Source organism: Oncorhynchus mykiss, chromosome 19 (assembly GCF_013265735.2).
Source record: "Oncorhynchus mykiss isolate Arlee chromosome 19, USDA_OmykA_1.1, whole genome shotgun sequence".
In the NCBI taxonomy this organism is placed as follows: domain Eukaryota; kingdom Metazoa; phylum Chordata; class Actinopteri; order Salmoniformes; family Salmonidae; genus Oncorhynchus; species Oncorhynchus mykiss.
In genome coordinates, this window is record NC_048583.1 from 63,263,414 (window position 1) to 63,287,372 (window position 23,959).

The 23,959-nt window shown below is 44.0% G+C and overlaps 1 protein-coding gene across 3 annotated transcripts in view; it reads left to right on the forward strand.

Moving 5' to 3' along the window:
- LOC110498282 (legumain) overlaps positions 1 to 23,959 on the forward strand; it is a 38,751-nt gene extending 14,792 nt beyond the window's left edge. For 2 of the 3 annotated variants that reach the window (XM_036955353.1, XM_036955354.1), the window contains exons 4-13: positions 2,780 to 2,861; positions 3,527 to 3,609; positions 3,955 to 4,030; positions 6,519 to 6,581; positions 10,321 to 10,387; positions 18,366 to 18,472; positions 18,854 to 18,928; positions 21,159 to 21,329; positions 22,293 to 22,463; positions 23,165 to 23,522. In XM_036955353.1, the coding sequence (XP_036811248.1) occupies positions 2,780 to 2,861; positions 3,527 to 3,609; positions 3,955 to 4,030; positions 6,519 to 6,581; positions 10,321 to 10,387; positions 18,366 to 18,472; positions 18,854 to 18,928; positions 21,159 to 21,329; positions 22,293 to 22,463; positions 23,165 to 23,347 (1,078 nt within the window). In that variant the 3' untranslated portion in view covers positions 23,348 to 23,522. The other variant, XM_036955355.1, reaches the window with a different exon arrangement.

Genomic DNA, 23,959 nt, shown 5'->3' on the forward strand with positions numbered 1-23,959 from the left:
GAACTGGCAAATCTGGTGCAGTCCATGAGGAGGAGATGCACTGTAGTACTTAATGCAGCTGGTGGCCACACCAGATACTGACTGTTACTTTTGATTTTGACCCCCCCCCCTTTGTTCAGGGACTCATTATTCCATTTCTGTTAGTCACACGTCTGTGGAACTTGTTCAGTTTATGTCTCGGTTGTTGAAGCTTGTTATCTTCATTCAAATATTTACACATGTAAATAGTTTATAATCACCATAGCCATACAGTCCTCTGATGTCACCAGCACTAGATGGTTAGTAGGAGTTTGTTCTGCAATAGTTACGTTCTTGAGACTAAGGCAGAGCATGTACATAATCCTATCTGTGGATGCACAGGCCTAAACCCTGTCCTCGCCGTGCTGTGTTGTGCAAACGGCCAGGCCCACGGGTAAACCGTTTGGAACTCGTGGGACGCTGCTGTGGAAGTCACAAGGGCGTCATTTAGCTCCTCTCCTCTCGCCAGGCCTGGGAGTTATGGGCCCTAGATGGGAGACACGAGACTTGCCAGGCCTGTGAGTTATGGGCCCTAGATGGGAAACACGAGACTCACAAGCTGTGTTAGAGGCTGAAGATCTAAGAAAAATAGGATTGCGTCATTATGTCTCTAATTGTTTAGTAGTTTTAGTAGCAACATCAGTCATTGGTAAGTCATAAGCAGTTATTGGAGCTGTTCATCTCTGTCGTTGGTAAGTCATAATGTTGGTCAACCTTTGGTTAACTTTGTCAAGTACTTTGAATGATTTAAATGCTGCTTCGGTTAAAGCTGGTTTTCAGTATCGGTGGGTTTCGATTGAACAACTCTTGGACTAAATGACAGTGTGATTCCTGTTATTGGAGGACAGAGGAAGTGATGTTATATGTTTTTGATAAGGAGACTATAGATTTTTCCAAGCTGTCACCTAATAACCTAATCACCACTGGCATTTGGAATTACCCATGTTTTACAGTACTATTGTGTATTGCCATAGAGTTGTTGGGGTATGTTCCTTGTCAATCATTGGCTTATTGGTGAAATCAGCAATTAGACAATATCTTTATGTAAATCAATCAAACTTTTATTAATGCAATTGCAGACTAGAAGTTGACAACGGGAACATAGCACGCATGTTTCCGAGTAAGTTCTGCCAAATAGGAAAGGGTCCGAGTTGCTTTAATTACGCTTGCAGTCAACCCCTAGTGATGTCACTGCCTACGTTAACACCTTCTACTCATGAGACCAAGACCATGCATATATAGTTATACAAACTTGCAGGAGAGAAAATAGTTCTCAGCAGGGCTCAGCAGTAAATGTCCCTAAGTTGCGTCATCGTGTTATGTCTGACTAGTCTCTTATCTCTTTCACTCCCCCGCAGGGTTCTGTGTCTATGAATCTCTTTTAGCCTTGAGGCGCTTTCTCACAGACACCCTGTTTTGACTGCAATAATAACTCACACATCTCTCAGACCGTTTCTTTATATCTTTTTATCTTTTGCACGCCCAGTTTTTCAGTTTTTGATTTGTTAAAAAAGTTTGAAATATCCAATAAATGTCGTTCCACTTCATGATTGTGTCCCACTTGTTGTTGATTCTTCACAAAAAAATACAGTTTTATATCTTTATGTTTGAAGCCTGAAATGTGGCAAAAGGTCGCAAAGTTCAAGGGGGCCGAATACTTTCGCAAGGCACTGTATATATTGCTAATCTGTGGTCCAGGACCCTATAGATGTAGTGGGGGAGGGGTCTTATAGCCCCTCCCCTTCTATTAATACAACATAAGCATAATCAATTATTGTAATACATCAATCATTTGGTGCAGCCCCTCTCATGACCCCAAGGTGAACCCCATCAGAGTACACTGTCCACCCCTCCGCCCACACGCGCGGATCAGACACAGTACACTACCCCGACGCTAGTTTTGTGGTTAAGTGCTTTGCTTAACTTCACTAGGGTAGGGGGCAGCATTCTGAATTTTGGATGAAAAGCATGCCCAAATTAAACGATCTGCTACTCAGTCCCAGAAGATAGGATATACATATAATTAGTTGATTTGGATAGAAAACACTCTAAAGTTTCCAAAAATGTTACAATAATGTCTGTGAGTATAACAGTACTGATATGGCAGGCGAAAACTCGAGGAAAATCCAACCAGGAAGTGCTATTATTTTGAAAGGCTGTTTTTCCATTGAAAGCCTGTCCACCATACAAAGACTTAAGACCCAGTTCACAATCTCTATGGCTTCCTCTACATGTGGCCAATCTTTAGGCATTGTTTCAGGCTTTTACTCTGAAAAATGAGGGAGATGCAGCACTTTCAATCAATGGCCAGTGGAAATTTCCTTTCATCAGTCATGCGCCCTGATCGTGAATGCGCCTTTCTTGTTTCTCCTTTCCTATTGACCAAACTTTTGTCCGGTTGAAATATTATTGATTATTTATGACAAAAACAACCGAAGGATTGATTTTAAACATAGTTTGGCATGTTTCTACTAACTTTTATTGTACTTTTAAAAAAAAACTTTCATCCTGGTATTAGTGCTCGCGCCTTCTGCATTCAGGTTAATGGACAAAACGCGCGAACAAAAAGGAGGTTTTTGCTCATAAAGAGGGACATTATCGAACAAAACAAACATTTATTGTCTAACATGGAGACCTGGGAGTGCCACCAGATGAAGATCATGAAAGGTAAGTGATTCATTTTAATGGTATTTCTGACTTTGGTGACACTCCTTGGCTGGAAAATGTCTGATTCGGGTTATTTACCCTCTTTGTTTTTCAGAAACCCCACCCCAGGGGTGGTGATCAACCGACCCAACGGGACAGACGTCTACAAGGGAGTCCCCAAAGACTACACTGGAGACGTGAGTGGATGGAAAATGGAACGTTTCAAATGCCTTTGTTTTTTTGCGTGTCTGTGTGTGTGTCTATGGAGCTAATATCATTACATAACTATCAACAATAGGGCGGCAGGGTAGCCTAGTGGTTAGAGCGTTGGACTAGTAACCGGAAGGTTGCAAGTTCAAATCGCCGAGGGTGGTGATCAACCGACAGGCGAAAACTCGAGGAAAATCCAACCAGGAAGTGCTATTATTTTGAAAAGGCTGTTTTTCCATTGAAAGCCTGTGGATGGATGGAAAATGGAACGTTTCAAATGCCTTTGTTTTTTTTGCGTGTCTGTGTGTGTCTATGGAGTTAATATCGGCAGTTATAATCGGCAGGGTAGCCTAGTGGTTAGAGCGTTGGACTAGTAACCGGGAGGTTGCAAGTTCAAATCGCCGAGCTGACAAGGTACACATCTGTCGTTCTGCCCCCTGAACAGGCAGTTAACCCACTGTTCCTAGGCCGTCATTGAAAATAATATTTTTTTCTTAACTGACTTGCCTAGTTAAATAAAAGGTACATTTTTTTAATTAAAAATAACAATCAATGGTCTATACAAATGGAACAGATCTTCTGTTTACATGCAGTATAGTGTAATGTTCACAATGTGTTGTGTTTGTCTAATGATGTGTTTTGTGTCCTGCAGGCTGTGACCCCTGACAACTTCCTGGCGGTGCTGAAGGGTGACTCTGCCAGTACAAAGCAGGGTTCTGGAAAGGTACTGAAGAGGCAAGTAATGAGAGGGAGGATTGAGAAATAATGGAGAAAAGGAATTTGAGTGAGGGCATGGAGGATGGGTTGGAATATATTATAGAAAGATCCACACGAGGGAGAAATTATTCCAGAACTTTAAGGTAGAATTCTAAAATGATATGAAAATAATTTGTTAGAACAACGTATTGTTATACATTTTCTGGACAGAATTTTCATTTTTATTTTATTATTATTTTTATTTTTTTCAGGGAATGTTTCTGTACTTTACTTGTTCTCAAAAAAAAAATGTGATTTTTCTTTGTCATCTTTCAGTTCACATTTTGTTCAAAGAAGGCTTAATTTTTCTCTTCCTGTTGACAGTGGTCCCAACGATCACGTGTTTGTGTACATCACTGCTAACGGAGCGCCTGGTCTGCTGGCCTTCCCCAATGATGAGGTGAGTACAGTAACACTTCCTGTTGGGGCGAGGGGTTCCCCTACAGGAACTACACCCCCCCCCCCCCCCCCCACCCGTTCAGCTGAAACGGTGGCGCAGGGAATGCAAAAATATTCTTAGAAATATTTAACCTCCACACATTAACAAGTCCAATACCTCAAATGAAAGACCTTGTTCATCTACCCAGCGTGTCAGATTTTTTAAATGTTTTACGGCGAAGACACAGTACATATTTATGTTAGACCACCACCGAAACAAAGAGAAGAGGTAGCCATTTTGTCCCAGAAAATATTAAACGATAAAAGCAGGATTAAAAAATAAATCATTGACTAACCTTTTGAAAATCTTCATCAGATGACAGTCATATGACATGTTACACAAAAAAAATGTATGTTTTGTTCGATAATATGCATTTTATATCCATAAATCACGGTTTACATTGATGCCATGTTCATAAAATTATCAAAAAATGTCCGGAGAAATTATAGAAAGCTACGCCAGATAACAGAAATACTCATCATAAACTTTGACTAAAGACACATGTTCTACATATAACTAAAGATACACTGGTTCTTAATGCAACCGCTGTGTCAGATTTTTTTTTAACGTTACGGAATTAGCCTACCATGCAATAATCTGAGACGGCGCTCAGACGTAACAATATTTCTCCGCCATGTTGGAGTCAACAGAAATACAAAATTACAACATAAATATTCCCTTACCTTTGATGGTCTTCCATCAGAATGTAGTGGAAGGAGTCATACTTACCCAATACATCCGTTTTGTTTCATAATGTTCAATTCTAGTGTCCATGTAGTAGCATATGCTACCACTTTCAGCTCAAATGCCCCAAAAAATGACTTCTGGTCCAGAATAATTGCGCATCAAAACTTCCAAATTACATATTACAGGTCGACCAAACTGGTCAAACTAAGTGCAGAATCAAGCTTCAGGATGTTATAAACGTACAAAACGGACGATCCTAGTTCATCTCGGGCTGACTGGAACAGAGGAAGCTCTCTCTCCCAAAGCGCGCCTTCACGCACATGATAATTCTCGCGACACCTACACTTTTTTCCCCCCCATTGGGTCAAAGTTCACAGCATATGCATTATTAAACGCTCTACTGAATGAGGACATCTAGTGGAAGACATAGGAAGTGTTTCCAGATCCATAACTGGATGGGAAGGGAGGGGGGCGATGACGTCAAAGTTGCCCCAACTTTAAGGATTCCAAAACTAGTTTGGAAGATTGCCTGCCCTGTGAGTTCTGTTATACTCACAGACATAATTCAAACGGGTTTAGAAGTTTCAGAGTGTTTTCTATCCAATAATAATAATAATAATAATAATAATAATAATAATAATAATAATAATAATAATAATAATAATAATAATAATAATAATAATAATAATAATATGCATATATTAGCAATTTAGGTCAGATTTTTATGCAGTTTACTATGGGCACGCAATTCATCCAAAGGGGAAATACCGCCCCCTATCCTGAACAGGTTCTAACACTTCCTGTGCTCCTCGGTCAATGTTTGTCTCAACGCTATCGGGTCTGTCACAAATGCCTCCCTGTTCACAGGGCCCTGGTCAAAAAAAATAGTGTGCTTTATAGGGTGCTGTTTAGGACACTTCTCCCTTTGCATGTGGATGAATGACCTATTTCTGCCCTGTGAAATAGACCGCTGACATATAGTTATTTTTTAAACAGTCGTTCAGAAAAGTTTATCATAAAGATCTAATATTTTAAGACTGGATGAATGAAAGTGAATGTTCTCTCACTCAGCAGTAAGTGTTTTGTGGGAAAGAGTGAGTGACTGAATCATTTTTATTTTTTTACACCTTTATTTAACCAGGTAGGCTAGTTGAGAACAAGTTCTCATTTACAATTGCGACCTGGCCAAGATAAAGCAAAGCAGTGTGACACATACAACAACAACAACAACAGAGTTACACATGGAATAAACAAAACATACAGTCAATAATACAGTAGAAAAAGAAGTCTATATACAGTGTGTACAAATGAGGTGAGATAAGGGAGGTAAAGGCAAAAAAACGTAATGGATCTTGTCGCTGACTTTTGTGGCCTGGACCTCATGCATTTCTAGTGCCTCTTTTTTTTGGGGGGGGGGGGGGTGGTTTAAGCTAAAATAAATGTTATTGTACTGGGGGGGGGGGTTAAGTTAAAACAAATGTTATTGTACTGGGGGGGGGGGGGTTAAGCTAAAATAAATGTTATTGTACTGGGGGGGGGGGGGGGGTTAAGCTAAAACAAATGTTATTGTACTGGGGGGGGGGGGTGGTTTAAGCTAAAATAAATGTTATTGTACTGGGGGGGGGGGGGGGTTAAGCTAAAACAAATGTTATTGTACTGGGGGGGGGGGGGGGTTAAGCTAAAACAAATGTTATTGTACTGGGGGGGGTAAAAAAACTAACACAAATGAAACTTTTATGTTGTGTTTTTCTTCTTTCTACAGCTCTATGCTTCCGACCTCATGGACGTTATTATCTACATGCATAAGAACAGGAAATACAAAAAGGTGCAGAGGTTAAACTTGTTATTGTTTTCTGGCTGTGGAGGACATATCATCACATGACGGGCTGCAGTTGATGAAGTCTCGTGGAACGATATGCCAAAATGACATTTAATGTTGATCTTAGACATACGGTACTTTGATTGATAGTACACAAAGTTACTGCCAGGGCAGCAGCTACTCTTCCTGGGGTTTATTATGGATCCCCATTAGTTCCTGCTACTCTTCCTGGGGTTTATTATGGATCCCCATTAGTTCCTGCCAGGGCAGCAGCTACTCTTCCTGGGGTTTATTATGGATCCCCATTAGTTCCTGCTACTCTTCCTGGGGTTTATTATGGATCCCCATTAGTTCCTGCCAGGGCAGCAGCTACTCTTCCTGGGGTTTATTATGGATCCCCATTAGTTCCTGCCAGGGCAGCAGCTACTCTTCCTGGGGTTTATTATGGATCCCCATTAGTTCCTGCCAAGGCAGCAGCTGCTCTTCCTGGGGTTTATTATGGATCCCCATTAGTTCCTGCCAGGGCAGCAGCTCCTCTTCCTAGGGTTTATTATGGATCCCCATTAGTTCCTGCCAAGGCAGCAGCTACTCTTCCTGGGGTTTATTATGGATCCCCATTAGTTCCTGCCAAGGCAGCAGCTACTCTTCCTGGGGTTTATTATGGTTCCACATTAGTTCCTGCTGAGGCAGCAGCTACTCTTCCTGGGGTTTATTATGGTTCCCCATTAGTTCCTGCCAAGGCAGCAGCTGCTCTTCCTGGGGTTTATTATGTATCCCCATTAGTTCCTGTCAAGGCAGCAGCTACTCTTCCTGGGGTTTATTATGTATCCCCATTAGTTCCTGTCAAGGCAGCAGCTACTCTTCCTGGGGTTTATTATGGATCCCCATTAGTTCCTGCCAAGGCAGCAGCTGCTCTTCCTGGGGTTTATTATGGATCCCCATTAGTTCCTGCCAAGGCAGCAGCTGCTCTTCCTGGGGTTTATTATGTATCCCCATTAGTTCCTGCCAAGGCAGCAGCTACTCTTCCTGGGGTTTATTATGGTTCCCCATTAGTTCCTGCCAAGGCAGCAGCTGCTCTTCCTGGGGTTTATTATGGATCCCCATTAGTTCCTGCCAAGGCAGCAGCTGCTCTTCCTGGGGTTTATTATGTATCCCCATTAGTTCCTGCCAAGGCAGCAGCTACTCTTCCTGGGGTTTATTATGGATCCCCATTAGTTCCTGCCAAGGCAGCAGCTACTCTTCCTGGGGTTTATTATGGTTCCCCATTAGTTCCTGCCAAGGCAGCAGCTGCTCTTCCTGGGGTTTATTATGTATCCCCATTAGTTCCTGTCAAGGCAGCAGCTACTCTTCCTAGGGTTTATTATGGATCCCCATTAGTTCCTGCCAAGACAGCAGCTACTCTTCCTGGGGTTTATTATGGTTCCACATTAGTTCCTGCCAAGGCAGCAGCTACTCTTCCTGGGGTTTATTATGGTTCCCCATTAGTTCCTGCCAAGGCAGCAGCTGCTCTTCCTGGGGTTTATTATGGATCCCCATTAGTTCCTGCCAAGGCAGCAGCTACTCTTCCTGGGGTTTATTATGGATCCCCATTAGTTCCTGCCAAGACAGCAGCTGCTCTTCCTGGGGTTTATTATGGATCCCCATTAGTTCCTGCCAGGGCAGCAGCTGCTCTTCCTGGGGTTTATTATGGTTCCACATTAGTTCCTGCCAAGGCAGCAGCTGCTCTTCCTGGGGTTTATTATGGATCCCCATTAGTTCCTGCCAGGGCAGCAGCTGCTCTTCCTGGGGTTTATTATGGATCCCCATTAGTTACTGCCAAGGCAGCAGCTGCTCTTCCTGGGGTTTATTATGGATCCCCATTAGTTCCTGTCAAGGCAGCAGCTGCTCTTCCTAGGGTTTATTATGGATCACCATTAGTTCCTGCCAGGGTAGCAGCTGCTCTTCATGGGGTTTATTATGGATCCCCATTAGTTCCTGTCAAGGCAGCAGCTACTCTTCCTGGGGTTTATTATGGATCCCCATTAGTTCCTGTCAAGGCAGTAGCTACTCTTCCTGGGGTTTATTATGGATCCCCATTAGTTCCTGCTACTCTTCCTGGGGTTTATTATGGATCCCAATTAGTTCCTGCCAAGGCAGCAGCTACTCTTCCTAGGGTTTATTATGGATCCCCATTAGTTCCTGCCAGGGCAGCAGCTGCTCTTCCTGGGGTTTATTATGGATCCCCATTAGTTCCTGCCAAGGCAGCAGCTACTATTCCTGGGGTTTATTATGGATCCCCATTAGTTCCTGTCAAGGCAGCAGCTACTCTTCCTGGGGTTTATTATGGATCCCCATTAGTTCCTGCCAAGGCAGCAGCTGCTCTTCCTGGGGTTTATTATGGATCCCCATTAGTTCCTGCCAAGGCAGCAGCTGCTCTTCCTGGGGTTTATTATGGATCCCCATTAGTTCCTGCAGCAGCTACTCTTCCTGGGGTTTATTATGGATCCCCATTAGTTCCTGTCAAGGCAGCAGCTACTCTTCCTGGGGTTTATTATGGATCCCCATTAGTTCCTGTCAAGGCAGTAGCTACTCTTCCTGGGGTTTATTATGGATCCCCATTAGTTCCTGTCAAGACAGCAGCTACTCTTCCTGGGGTTTATTATGGATCCCCATTAGTTCCTGTCAAGGCAGCAGCTACTCTTCCTGGGGTTTATTATGGATCCCCATTAGTTCCTGTCAAGGCAGCAGCTACTCTTCCTGGGGCCCAAACACATTAAGACGCTACTTACATTACCCATAAAACAACAGATAAATCAGTACATCATATAACATTATTACACCGCTATATATCTACAATACAACATGTATAATACCACCATACAACTATATTACTGTGTGTGTGTGTGTGTGTGTGTGTGTCTCTCCACAGTCCCTGCTGTTCCATTCTGGATACACTGCTCGCGTTATACAATAAATGTACACATGCATGTTATTCAATCATTTCATCCAACCTGCTTGCGCGCGTCAACGAGTGTCTGCGTAGCCAAGAGCTAATATAGAACTTGATTCTATTTGTGATGCTTGACGCACTGCAAGTCCCGCCTCTTCCATCTCATTGGTTGTTAGGAGCACATACTCACGTGGGTGATTGAAAGTTGAACTGAGGTTTACACTCCAGTCCAGTTGGTGGCGGTAACGCACCTTAAAGTTGATTGCCAACCGCCATATAAAGAGCACAGAAGAAGAAGAAGCCTGACGGAGGAGAGATTACTTGAAACAAACTCTGTTTACCTTTTTATCTGTGGATGAATTGTCAAGTAAAGGACCTTGTGTATTTCAGGTAAAATAACAACCCAAAGTTTATGTCCCAGGAAAAATTTGCCAGCAACAGCAAGCTCGCTAGCTGAATTGCGTTGACTCTTTCATGCATTTCGACCTGTCCCCAAATGAATATAGTTGGTTCAGAGTTCGTTTTGATATTTCAACTTGCGTGTCCTGATCGCATCTGGTGTGGGTAGACAAAATCAACATACGCACTCGTGTACCCGGTCTAGTCAGCATGTTTAGGTGTAATTTTTACCTGTTTTTAAAACAATTTTTTTCTTCTGATTTTTGATTTTAAAATCGGAATCTTGTTTATTGATATTTCCCGGTTCTCCAGTTGATTTACATATTTTGGCGAACAATGTCATAGCGTTACTTCCATTGAAAGTACAGGAGAAGATAGTGTCGACTGACTCATCTTGTTCTTAATCTTCCTACACAGTTGGTGTTCTATATTGATGCCTGTGATTCAGGATTAATGATGACCAAGCTGCCTGATGACATCAATGGTGAGTTACGCTGCGCTTGAACCTCCCCTGTGACTCTATCACTTTCCAGGAACAAACCCAAAACACTATCACAAGATGCACTTGACCGTCCCTCGTGACTGGGACGAGGTTGACCGTCCCTCGTGACTGGGACGAGGTTGACCGTCCCTCGTGACTGGGACGAGGTTGACCGTCCCTCGTGACTGGGACGAGGTTGACCGTCCCTCGTGACTGGGACGAGGTTGACCGTCCCTCGTGACTGGGACGAGGTTGACCGTCCCTCGTGACTGGGACGAGGTTGACCGTCCCTCGTGACTGGGACGAGGTTGACCGCTCTTTACCGGCTCTTTGACTCCACCCCCCCCCCAAACACACCAGTTTCTAAGTTATTTCAATGCACTTTTATGACTCAAAAGAGTCTTAAACTATAAAGGTGCTATTTTTAAGCTCTCCTAGCTGTGAGGAGCAGACAGACGTATCGGTGCTATTTTTCAGCTCTCCTAGCTGTGAGGAGCAGACAGAAGTGTCGTTGTTTGGAATTACTATCCTCCAGCCCCGCAATTACAGTTACTGTTGTGGTTTACGCATTCCAAAAACATCCCATTTTTATAATAACAACCCAAAGTCGGTATACGGGTCGGTATACGGGTAGGTAAATATAGTGTTAAGGTAGGTCTGGTCGGTATACGGGTCGGTATACGGGTAGGTAAATATAGTGTTAAGGTAGGTCTGGTCGGTATACGGGTAGGTGTATATAGTGTTAAGGTAGGTCTGGTCGGTATACGGGTAGGTGTATATAGTGTTAAGGTAGGTCTGGTCGGTATACGGGTAGGTGTATATAGTGTTCTTAAGGTAGATCTGGTCGGTATACGGGTAGGTGTATATAGTGTTCTTAAGGTAGGTCTGGTCGGTATACGGGTAGGTGTATATAGTGTTCTTAAGGTAGGTCTGGTCGGTATACGGGTAGGTGTATATAGTGTTAAGGTAGGTCTGGTCGGTATACGGGTAGGTGTATATAGTGTTAAGGTAGGTCTGGTCGGTATACGGGTAGGTGTATATAGTGTTAAGGTAGGTCTGGTCGGTATACGGGTAGGTGTATATAGTGTTAAGGTAGGTCTGGTCGGTATACGGGTAGGTGTATATAGTGTTCTTAAGGTAGGTCTGGTCGGTATACGGGTAGGTGTATATAGTGTTAAGGTAGGTCTGGTCGGTATACGGGTAGGTGTATATAGTGTTCTTAAGGTAGGTCTGGTCGGTATACGGGTAGGTGTATATAGTGTTAAGGTAGGTCTGGTCGGTATACGGGTAGGTGTATATAGTGTTCTTAAGGTAGGTCTGGTCGGTATACGGGTAGGTGTATATAGTGTTAAGGTAGGTCTGGTCGGTATACGGGTCGGTGTATATGTAACGGATGTGAAACGGCTAGCTTAGTTAGCGTGGGCGCTAAATAGCGTTTCAATCAGTGACGTCACTTGCTCTGAGACCTTGAAGTAGTAGTTCCCCTTGCTCTGCAAGAGCCGCGGCTTTTGTGGAGCGATGGGTAACGATGCTTCGAGGGTGACTGTTGATGTGTGCAGAAGGTCCCTAGTTCGCGCCCGGGTATGGGCGAGGGGACGGTTTAAAATTATACTGTTACATTGATGCTGTTGACCCGGATTACTGGTTGCTGCGAAAAAAGGAGGAAGGTCAAAAGGGGGGTGAGTGTAACGGATGTGAAACGGCTAGCTTAGTTAGCGTGGGCGCTAAGTAGCGTTTCAATCAGTGACGTCACTTGCTCTGAGACCTTGAAGTAGTAGTTCCCCTTGCTCTGCAAGGGCCGCGGCTTTTGTGGAGCGATGGGTAACGACGCTTCGAGGGTGACTGTTGATGTGTGCAGAAGGTCCCTGGTTCGCGCCCGGGTATGGGCGAGGGGACGGTCTAAATTTGTACTGTAACATATATAGTGTTCTTAAGGTAGGTCTGGTCGGTATACGGGTCGGTGTATATAGTGTTAAGGTAGGTCTGGTCGGTATACGGGTCGGTATACTGGTAGGTGTATATAGTGTTAAGGTAGGTCTGGTCGGTATACGGGTAGGTGTATATAGTGTTAAGGTAGGTCTGGTCGGTATACGGGTAGGTGTGTTAAGGTAGGTCTGGTCGGTATACGGGTAGGTGTATATAGTGTTAAGGTAGGTCTGGTCGGTATACGGGTAGGTGTATATAGTGTTAAGGTAGGTCTGGTCGGTATACGGGTCGGTGTATATAGTGTTAAGGTAGGTCTGGTCGGTATACGGGTAGGTGTATATAGTGTTAAGGTAGGTCTGGTCGGTATACGGGTAGGTGTATATAGTGTTAAGGTAGGTCTGGTCGGTATACGGGTAGGTGTGTTAAGGTAGGTCTGGTCGGTATACGGGTAGGTGTATATAGTGTTAAGGTAGGTCTGGTCGGTATACTGGTAGGTGTATATAGTGTTAAGGTAGGTCTGGTCGGTATACGGGTAGGTGTATATAGTGTTAAGGTAGGTCTGGTCGGTATACGGGTAGGTGTGTTAAGGTAGGTCTGGTCGGTATACGGGTAGGTGTATATAGTGTTAAGGTAGGTCTGGTCGGTATACGGGTAGGTGTATATAGTGTTAAGGTAGGTCTGGTCGGTATACGGGTCGGTGTATATAGTGTTAAGGTAGGTCTGGTCGGTATACGGGTCGGTATACTGGTAGGTGTATATAGTGTTAAGGTAGGTCTGGTCGGTATACGGGTAGGTGTATATAGTGTTAAGGTAGGTCTGGTCGGTATACGGGTAGGTGTGTTAAGGTAGGTCTGGTCGGTATACGGGTAGGTGTATATAGTGTTAAGGTAGGTCTGGTCGGTATACGGGTAGGTGTATATAGTGTTAAGGTAGGTCTGGTCGGTATACGGGTCGGTGTATATAGTGTTAAGGTAGGTCTGGTCGGTATACGGGTAGGTGTATATAGTGTTAAGGTAGGTCTGGTCGGTATACGGGTAGGTGTATATAGTGTTAAGGTAGGTCTGGTCGGTATACGGGTAGGTGTGTTAAGGTAGGTCTGGTCGGTATACGGGTAGGTGTATATAGTGTTAAGGTAGGTCTGGTCGGTATACTGGTAGGTGTATATAGTGTTAAGGTAGGTCTGGTCGGTATACGGGTAGGTGTATATAGTGTTAAGGTAGGTCTGGTCGGTATACGGGTAGGTGTGTTAAGGTAGGTCTGGTCGGTATACGGGTAGGTGTATATAGTGTTAAGGTAGGTCTGGTCGGTATACGGGTAGGTGTATATAGTGTTAAGGTAGGTCTGGTCGGTATACGGGTCGGTGTATATAGTGTTAAGGTAGGTCTGGTCGGTATACGGGTAGGTGTATATAGTGTTAAGGTAGGTCTGGTCGGTATACGGGTAGGTGTATATAGTGTTAAGGTAGGTCTGGTCGGTATACGGGTAGGTGTATATAGTGTTCTTAAGGTAGATCTGGTCGGTATACGGGTAGGTGTATATAGTGTTCTTAAGGTAGGTCTGGTCGGTATACGGGTAGGTGTATATAGTGTTAAGGTAGGTCTGGTCGGTATACGGGTAGGTGTATATAGTGTTAAGGTAGGTCTGGTCGGTATACGGGTAGGTGTATATAGTGTTAAGGTAGGTCTGGTCGGTATACGGGTAGGTGTATATAGTGTTAAGGTAGGTCTGGTCGGTATACGGGTAGGTGTATATAGTGTTAAGGTAGGTCTGGTCGGTATACGGGTAGGTGTATATAGTGTTAAGGTAGGTCTGGTCGGTATACGGGTAGGTGTATATAGTGTTAAGGTAGGTCTGGTCGGTATACGGGTAGGTGTATATAGTGTTCTTAAGGTAGGTCTGGTCGGTATACGGGTAGGTGTATATAGTGTTAAGGTAGGTCTGGTCGGTATACGGGTAGGTGAATATAGTGTTCTTAAGGTAGGTCTGGTCGGTATACGGGTAGGTGTATATAGTGTTAAGGTAGGTCTGGTCGGTATACGGGTAGGTGAATATAGTGTTCTTAAGGTAGGTCTGGTCGGTATACGGGTAGGTGTATATAGTGTTAAGGTAGGTCTGGTCGGTATACGGGTAGGTGTATATAGTGTTAAGGTAGGTCTGGTCGGTATACGGGTAGGTGTATATAGTGTTAAGGTAGGTCTGGTCGGTATACGGGTAGGTGTATATAGTGTTAAGGTAGGTCTGGTCGGTATACGGGTAGGTGTATATAGTGTTAAGGTAGGTCTGGTCGGTATACGGGTAGGTGTATATAGTGTTCTTAAGGTAGGTCTGGTCGGTATACGGGTAGGTGTATATAGTGTTAAGGTAGGTCTGGTCGGTATACGGGTAGGTGAATATAGTGTTCTTAAGGTAGGTCTGGTCGGTATACGGGTAGGTGTATATAGTGTTAAGGTAGGTCTGGTCGGTATACGGGTAGGTGAATATAGTGTTCTTAAGGTAGGTCTGGTCGGTATACGGGTAGGTGTATATAGTGTTCTTAAGGTAGGTCTGGTCGGTATACGGGTAGGTGTATATAGTGTTCTTAAGGTAGGTCTGGTCGGTATACGGGTAGGTGTATATAGTGTTCTTAAGGTAGGTCTGGTCGGTATACGGGTAGGTGTATATAGTGTTCTTAAGGTAGGTCTGGTCGGTATACGGGTAGGTGTATATAGTGTTCTTAAGGTAGGTCTGGTCGGTATACGGGTAGGTGTATATAGTGTTCTTAAGGTAGGTCTGGTCGGTATACGGGTAGGTGTATATAGTGTTCTTAAGGTAGGTCTGGTCGGTATACGGGTAGGTGAATATAGTGTTCTTAAGGTAGGTCTGGTAGGTGTTAAAAAGGGTTAAGTTATGGGTTAAGGGTAGATCTGGTCACTACGACAACGTGCTCTTCTTCGTACAAGCAGATACCAGCTGTTTTTTGTTGTTGGTTTTTTTTCCCCATTGAAGTGGAGGAGTGAGTGGTCTGCGTTTGGTAACTGTCCTGCTCTGATCTACAGGCCTGTTACATCCTACACTCCTCTAGTCTAGTTAGTATTTTGACCGGATCACTACCCCTGCCTTGTGTGACAAGAAGTCCCATAGACTCTCTTTTTTTTCTATTGTGTTATTGACTGTATGTTTGTTTTACTCCATGTGTAACTCTGTTGTTGTTTGTGTCGCACTGCTTTGCTTTATCTTGGCCAGGTGGCAGTTGTAAATTAGAACTTGTTCTCAACTGGCCTACCTGGTTAAATAAAGGTGTTCTCAACTAGCCCACCTGGTTAAATAAAGGTGTTCTCAACTAGCCTACCTGGTTAAATAAAGGTGTTCTCAACTAGCCTACCTGGTTAAATAAAGGTGTTCTCAACTAGCCTACCTGGTTAAATAAAGGTGTTCTCAACTAGCCTACCTGGTTAAATAAAGGTGTTCTCAACTAGCCTACCTGGTTAAATAAAGGTGTTCTCAACTAGCCTACCTGGTTAAATAAAGGTGAAATACATAAAATAAAATGTATAACGTTGTATTGTTACCCACAGGCCAAAGTCTTCCTTTGTCTACAGTACAGCAATAAATCATGACGAGCTCGACGTTGCGCTAAAAACTGTAAAAACACTCAAGAAAGCTATGGATGTTTAGTTATAACTTATAACATATGGAATGGCTGCGAGCCCGACTTGGTCGTGGCTATTCAAACTATGCATTCCATACCTCAAGCGTGATTTAATGTTGTGTTGTTTGTTTAGGCTACAAGCAGTGATCATGTTGTACACAAAATACCTGATCAACGTGTTTTTACAAACTTTGTAGTGTGTTGTAACAACAGTATATTTAGGCAAGCATACCGAACAGAAGCAAGACATGCAGGCAGTCAAAATAGTGACTGTATCGTTATTACAAACATTGGCTAGTTATTTTTTCAGCAACTCTTGCTATGATATAGCAGAATAACTATGTCGATTATCATCACCAATAGGAGACAGTCTAAAGCAGATTAACTATGTAGATTATCATCACCAATAGGAGACAGTCTAAAGCAGTATAACTATGTAGATTATCATCACCAATAGGAGACAGTCTAAAGCAGTATAACTATGTAGATTATCATCACCAATAGGAGACAGTCTAAAGCAGAATAACTATGTAGATTATCATCACCAATCGGAGACAGTCTAAAGCAGAATAACTATGTAGATTATCATCACCAATAGGAGACAGTCTAAAGCAGCAGTATAACTATGTAGATTATCATCACCAATAGGAGACAGTTATTCTGCTTTAGACTGTCTCCTATTGGTGATGATAATCTACATAGTTAATCTGCTGCTTTAGACTGTCTCCTATTGGTGGTGATAATCTACATAGTTAATCTGCTGCTTTAGACTGTCTCCTATTGGTGGTGATAATCTACATAGTTAATCTGCTGCTTTAGACTGTCTCCTATTGGTGGTGATAATCTACATAGTTATACTGCTGCTTTAGACTGTCTCCTATTGGTGATGATAATCTACATAGTTAATCTGCTGCTTTAGACTGTCTCCTATTGGTGATGATAATCTACATAGTTATACTGCTGCTTTAGACTGTCTCCTATTGGTGATGATAATCTACATAGTTAATCTGCTGCTTTAGACTGTCTCCTATTGGTGATGATAATCTACATAGTTATACTGCTGCTTTAGACTGTCTCCTATTGGTGGTGATAATCTACATAGTTATACTGCTGCTTTAGACTGTCTCCTATTGGTGATGATAATCTACATAGTTAATCTGCTGCTTTAGACTGTCTCCTATTGGTGGTGATAATCTACATAGTTAATCTGCTGCTTTAGACTGTCTCCTATTGGTGGTGATAATCTACATAGTTATTCTGCTTTAGACTGTCTCCTATTGGTGGTGATAATCTACATAGTTATACTGCTGCTTTAGACTGTCTCCTATTGGTGGTGATAATCTACATAGTTAATCTGCTGCTTTAGACTGTCTCCTATTGGTGATGATAATCTACATAGTTATACTGCTGCTTTAGACTGTCTCCTATTGGTGGTGATAATCTACATAGTTATACTGCTGCTTTAGACTGTCTCCTATTGGTGATGATAATCTACATAGTTATACTGCTGCTTTAGACTGTCTCCTATTGGTGATGATAATCTACATAGTTATACTGCTGCTTTAGACTGTCTCCTATTGGTGGTGATAATCTACATAGTTATACTGCTGCTTTAGACTGTCTCCTATTGGTGATGATAATCTACATAGTTATACTGCTGCTTTAGACTGTCTCCTATTGGTGATGATAATCTACATAGTTATACTGCTGCTTTAGACTGTCTCCTATTGGTGATGATAATCTACATAGTTATACTGCTGCTTTAGACTGTCTCCTATTGGTGATGATAATCTACATAGTTATACTGCTGCTTTAGACTGTCTCCTATTGGTGATGATATTCTAAAGTAGAATAACTATGTAGATTATCATCACCAATCAGTAGTAGTTGAGCTCGAACTGTCTAAAAAAAGTTGGGCTCTTTTTCTGGAACTCTGACTAGTGGCTCTGATATGGCAGCAACTATAAAGATGAGCCTAAATCATCATACAAACCGTGTATTGTTTGTACTCCAATGCAAGATGTAGGGACTGAGTCCTGCTTGTGCAACTGTAATTTCAGACAGACAGAGAAGGTAGCATGGCCAGTAAATATTTTGGGGATTGTGCAGGGTTTTTATTTCAGCTGTTCAGAATTATGAGGCAGAGAGAGACTTCATCATCATGGTGCGTACGAGGGTGAGAAGAGAAACCTAAAGCCAGGGGGGGCAGTAGCCACGTTAAATTACTCCTGATCAGAATGTGATCCGGCTCCTTAGCTTTGAGAGAGGTTTCCGGAGGGAGAACATCTGTATTCGCAGCCATGGCCAGCCATGGCCCCCTTTTTGTGATGGTGTATAACCAGTGTCCTGGAAGCCATATAGCCTGTTTTTAACGCTCTCCCTCTTCCAGTGTCTTAATAAATCGGTCTAAATAAGTCTCTCCTTCAGTGTATGCCACCACAGCAACCAACTCCTATGCCTGTTACTATGACGAGAAGAGGAAGACCTACCTGGGGGACTGGTACAGTGTTAATTGGATGGAAAACTCTGATGTGGTAAGTCTGGTACAGTGTTAACTGTTCACTGTGATTACTATTATTTGACCATGCTGGTCATTTATGAACATTTGAAAAATATTGGCCATGTTCTGTTATAATCTCCACCCGGCACAGTCAGAAGAGGACTGGCCACCTCTCAGAGCCTGGTTCCTCTCTAGGTTTCTTCCTAGGTTTTGGCCATTCTAGGGAGTTTTTCCTAGCCACCGTGCTTCTACACCTGCATTGCTTGCTGTTTTGGGTTTTAGGCTGGGTTTCTGTACAGCACTTTGAGATATCAGCTGATGTAAGAAGGGCTATATAAATACATTTGATTTGATTTAACTGGATGGAAGACTCTGGTGTGATTAATGTCTTCCTCTCCCTGATTTTGTTGTCCAGGAGGACCTGAGCAAGGAGACCCTAATGAGACAGTTCAAGATCGTCCAGAGCCACATCATGCAATTTGGAAACGAGGTGAGGGATTCAGAGGGGGGGAAAAGTACCTAATTCCCATTGAAATGGCTAGCGATAAGGAATCACAATATATTCTGTTAACTTCAAATCAATTGTCTAGCTTTAAATCTAAAAGAAAAGTTAAATAGTATACAAGTATAAACACCATGGGACCACACAGCCGTCATACCGCTCAGGAAGAAGATGCGTTCTGTCTCCTAGAGATGAATGTAATTTGGTCCGAAAAGTGCAAATCAATCCCAGAACAACAGCAAAGGACCTTGTGAAGATGCTGGAGGAAACGGGTACAAAAGTATCAATATCCACAGTAAAACGAGTCCTATATCGACAACCTGAAAGGCCGCTCAGCAAGGAAGAAGCCACTGCTCCAAAACTGCCATTAAAAAGCCAGACTACGGTTTGCAACTGCACATGGGGACAAAGATTGTACTTTTTGGAGAAATGTCCTCTGGTCTGATGAAACAAAAATAGAATTGTTTGGCCATAATGACCATCGTTATGTTTGGAGGAAAAAGGGGGAGGCTTGCAAGCCGAAGAACACCATCCCAACCGTGAAGCACAGGGGTGGCAGCATCATGTTGTGGGGGTGCTTTGCTGCAGGAGGGACTGGTGCACTTCACAAAATAGATGGCACCATGAGGAAGGAAAAGTATGTGGATATATTGAAGCAACATCTCAAGACATCAGTCAGGAAGTTAAAGCTTGGTCGCAAATGGGTCTTCCAAATGGACAATGACCCCAAGCATACTTCCAAAGTTGTGGCAAAATGGCTTAAGGACAACAAAGTCAAGGTATTGGAGTGGCCATCACAAACCCCTGACCTCAATCCTATTGAAACTTTGTGGGCAGAACTGAAAGCGTGTGCGAGCAAGGAGGCCTACAAACCTGGCTCAGTTACACCAGCTCTGTCAGGAGGAATGGGCCAAAATGTATGTAAAGCTTGCAGTTAGCCACTGATTCATTCCCAAACCACTCATTGTCGAATTTGCGATTTCCGACTTGTTGTGTAATGTTTGTCAAATTGCCGATGAGCACCGATACGTTTTATCTATATGTAATGGATGTGAAACCGCTAGCTTAGTTAGCGTTTGCGGCCGACACGTTTTATCTATATGTAATGGATGTGAAACCGCTAGCTTAGTTAGCGGTGCGCGCTAAATAGCGTTTCAATCGGTGACGTCACTCGCTCTGACACCTTGAAGTAGTTGTTCCCCCTTTGCTCTGCAAGGGCCGCAGCTTTTGTGGAGCGATGGGTAACGATGCTTCGAGGGGTGTCTGTTGTTGATGTGTGCAGAGGGTCCCTGGTTCGCGCCCGGGTAGGGGCGAGGGGACGGTCTAAAGTTATACTGTTACATATACTTTCTCATATGACAAGGATTAAAAAGGATTTGCCAGTAGATTGCCAACTTGATTCATGAGGACTGTTAGCTAAGATTTTGAAAGTATGATGTTGACATGATCAGTCCAATCAAAGCTACGGTAGATATAACGTGATGTGACATCATTTTATCTGTGGCCAATGACCTTGAGCCTTCTTGGATGGGCACTTCTAATGTAACTCTATGGCAGCACCCAAAGGGGCTTGAATTTTCGAGCTCTCCCTGTAGATTTTGCAGGGATGTGTCTCCATGAGTGACAGAACACTGAGCCAATCACGGCGCAACGCTCCGTATTTTCTGCTGGCTCGCCCCACTACCACAGAAGGCACTGAGCTAGGCTGAAACACCTGCATTTTGGAGCTGCCTTACTCAAGAAAGCAAAACAGAGATCATGTTTGTAGTGGCTTTATTAACTCTGTGATCTTTTTACATTGTTTGCAAACTGATATGTGACTCGTATTAATGCCAACATAACATGCAAAACAGACAAGCCCCTCCCCCCTTTTTTTTTTTGCTAAAAATGTGGGGCTCAAAACAGACCCTGAATGACTGGTAGCCACTGGTCTCGGTGTTGAACCAACTGGGTGTCTCGGTGTTGAACCAACTGGGTGTCTCAGTGTTGAACCAACTGGGTGTCTCAGTGTTGAACCAACTGGGTGTCTCGGTGTTGAACCAACTGGGTGTCTCGGTGTTGAACCAACTGGGTGTCTCAGTGTTGAACCAACTGGGTGTCTCGGTGTTGAACCAACTGGGTGTCTCAGTGTTGAACCAACTGGGTGTCTCGGTGTTGAACCAACTGGGTGTCTCGGTGTTGAACCAACTATATCTATGTTTGTGTAATCTTTCCCTAGACTCTGGCCAATATGAAGGTAAAGGCTTTTCAAGGTAATGCCAACGCCCGGCCTGCCCCCCCCATGACCCTGCAGCCTGTAGTGGAGCCAGGTCTGATCCCCAGCGCTGACGTCCCTATGGCCATCCTCACTAGGACATCCACAGCCGAGGCGTATCTCTACCAGCTCAAGGTAATTGTTACGTTCCCCAGTTTGTGTGTGTGTGTGTGAAATTCCCCCAATCAGCTGATTGGTCGGCCCCATTGATGATTGGAGCTGACCTCTACCCTCTTGTCAGAAACAGCTGTCTTTAATTCCAGACTCCTATAGCTATAGAAGTCAGTGTTTGATCAGGGGGAGAGGGCTTATTGTTATATCCTGTGTTGGTTGTTTCTCAGAGTTTTTTTTTTTTTGTGAAGTGTTTTTGTAGCTGGTCCTGAGGTTTGTTTATGTCCAAAGGACCGTTTTGATGATTGAAATGGTTGTATTGTTCTGTTTTTGTTCCCGGGGGGGGGGAAGGGGAAGGCACCTTGGGAGTGCTTAGGCAAGAGGCCTGCGGGCATACATAACCTGTAGTATTTACTGTCTATATACACTAGGTAAGACCTGGGAGGACCACCCCCTGTATTTTGGTTAGTGCACCAGGTGGTGCTAGTTAGGTAAGTTGTGGGTCGGCAGGTGAGGGGGCTTGGACATTTACTTCCTTTGCTTTGGTTCCGTCCAGCCCCCTTTTCCCCATATTACCGTGTGACAGAATAAATTCCTTGTAAACGGTACCACATTCTGCCTGTTGTCATCCTTACTCACACCTACAGTCCCATACCTGTTTCACTCCACGGGGAGTTGAGTTGTAGCAGGGTGTTGCGTTCCATCTCTGAGAGGCGTAATGGACAGGAAATGGTGTTTACTTGACACTTTTTTTTAAATTTCCTGACGAACCTGGGTTGTATGCATTTGGGCACACTGTAATGGAAACCAAAGTGTTTCTCAATGAAGTCGCATGGTACCTCCCCATTTCGCTCTATTTTGGATCGTTTTCCGTTTCGTGCCTAATGAACATGACCCCTGGCTATATCATAAGATGCTTCTGTTATTTAATAGAAGTGGGAACCTTGGAGAACTGTTCTGATTGTCTGTGTCCTGTGTGTCCACTAGGAGATTGAGCAGCTGACACAGAAGATGCGCAAGGTGGTGCAGTGTGTGACGGGCGATAACCACGAGAATCCGAAGATTCTGAGTGTGAAGATGGATCTGATGCAAAACCAGTGCTACAAGGATGCTGTCAGTCGCTACAAGAAACATTGCTTAACCTGGTTTTCCACTGAGGTACGTATAGCCCGGCCCAGGGTACCCCGGCTCTGACCCAGCCCCAAGATCTCCCCGGCTCTGACCGAGCCCCAAGGTCTCCCCGGCTCTGACCCAGCCCCAAGGTCTCCCCGGCTCTGACCCAGCTCTGACCCAGCCCCAAGGTCTCCCCGGCTCTGACCCAGCCCCAAGGTCTCCCCGGCTCTGACCCAGCCCCAAGGTCTCCCCGGCTCTGACCCAGCCCCAAGGTCTCCCCGGCTCTGACCCAGCCCCAAGGTCTCCCCGGCTCTGACCCAGCTCTGACCCAGGTCTCCCCGGCTCTGACCCAGCTCTGACCCAGGTCTCCCCGGCTCTGACCCAGGTCTCCCCAGCTCTGACCCAGGCCTCCCCAGCTCTGACCCAGGCCTCCCCAGCTCTGACCCAGGCCTCCCCAGCTCTGACCCAGGTCTCCCCAGCTCTGACCCAGGCCTCCCCAGCTCTGACCCAGGTTTCCCCAGCTCTGACCCAGCCCCAAGGTCTCCCCGGCTCTGACCCAGGTCTCCCCAGCTCTGACCCAGGTCTCCCCAGCTCTGACCCAGGTCTCCCCAGCTCTGACCCAGGCCTCCCCAGCTTTTACCCAGCCCCCAGGTCTCCACAGCTCTGTCCCAGTTGTCATTGTTGTGATTTTAAGTTAGATCAGAGTACAGTATGTGGAAGTTGTGGCGTGTGTTCTTGTGTTACAGCATGAGTATTATCTGCGGGACCTGTACATGTTGTTCAACCTGTGTGTGTCAAGATATGGAACAAATTGGTACTGTATCCATCTCATACCTCCCTCTTTTTATACTTCCCCACAAGGGTTTAGATCAATTCAATTTCTATTCAGAAAATTCCACATTTTCCGCATTGAAGATAATTGGAAGTGACCCCGACCTTGCGTTACACTATCCATGTCAATTCAAGCTTTTCAATGAAGACGAGTTTCACTAATGCACGATTTGACCAACAAAAACAAAACAAAAAATGGGTTTGTTCAAGGTTTATTTCATTTCCAGTGAGCTGCTTCCATGGTCTAATAATGTTATTTTTTTTGTCTCTCTCCCTCAGTATCCTGATGACAATAGAGAAAGTGTGTCTAGTTGAAGAGACAGGTTGCGGTGTCTGCAAAAAGGAGGGGTCCGAGTAGACAAGTCTTGTCTTTTCACTGACAAGGAATAAAGTTTGAATCTTTTTTTTTATTTTTTAATCACTACTCTCTTCTAATCATAGCTTTGATTTCTTGTTTTTTTCCCCCTCCGGTTTTAATGAGACCTTTTTTTAAAGATGTGTTTTTATGATGAATTTCACTATATCCCTGTGAGAGTTTGTTTTGGATGAGAATCATGTTTTTCTATTTTTAATTTTTTTTACTGCTCTGATTTCTATGAACACTAACTAATGAGAGGAGATCAGGAGCCAGTTTGCCCACTTGGTTGTCAGCTCTGCTCTGCTGGTAGCTCTGCTGGTTGCTCTGCTGGTAGCTCTGCTCTGCAGGTAGC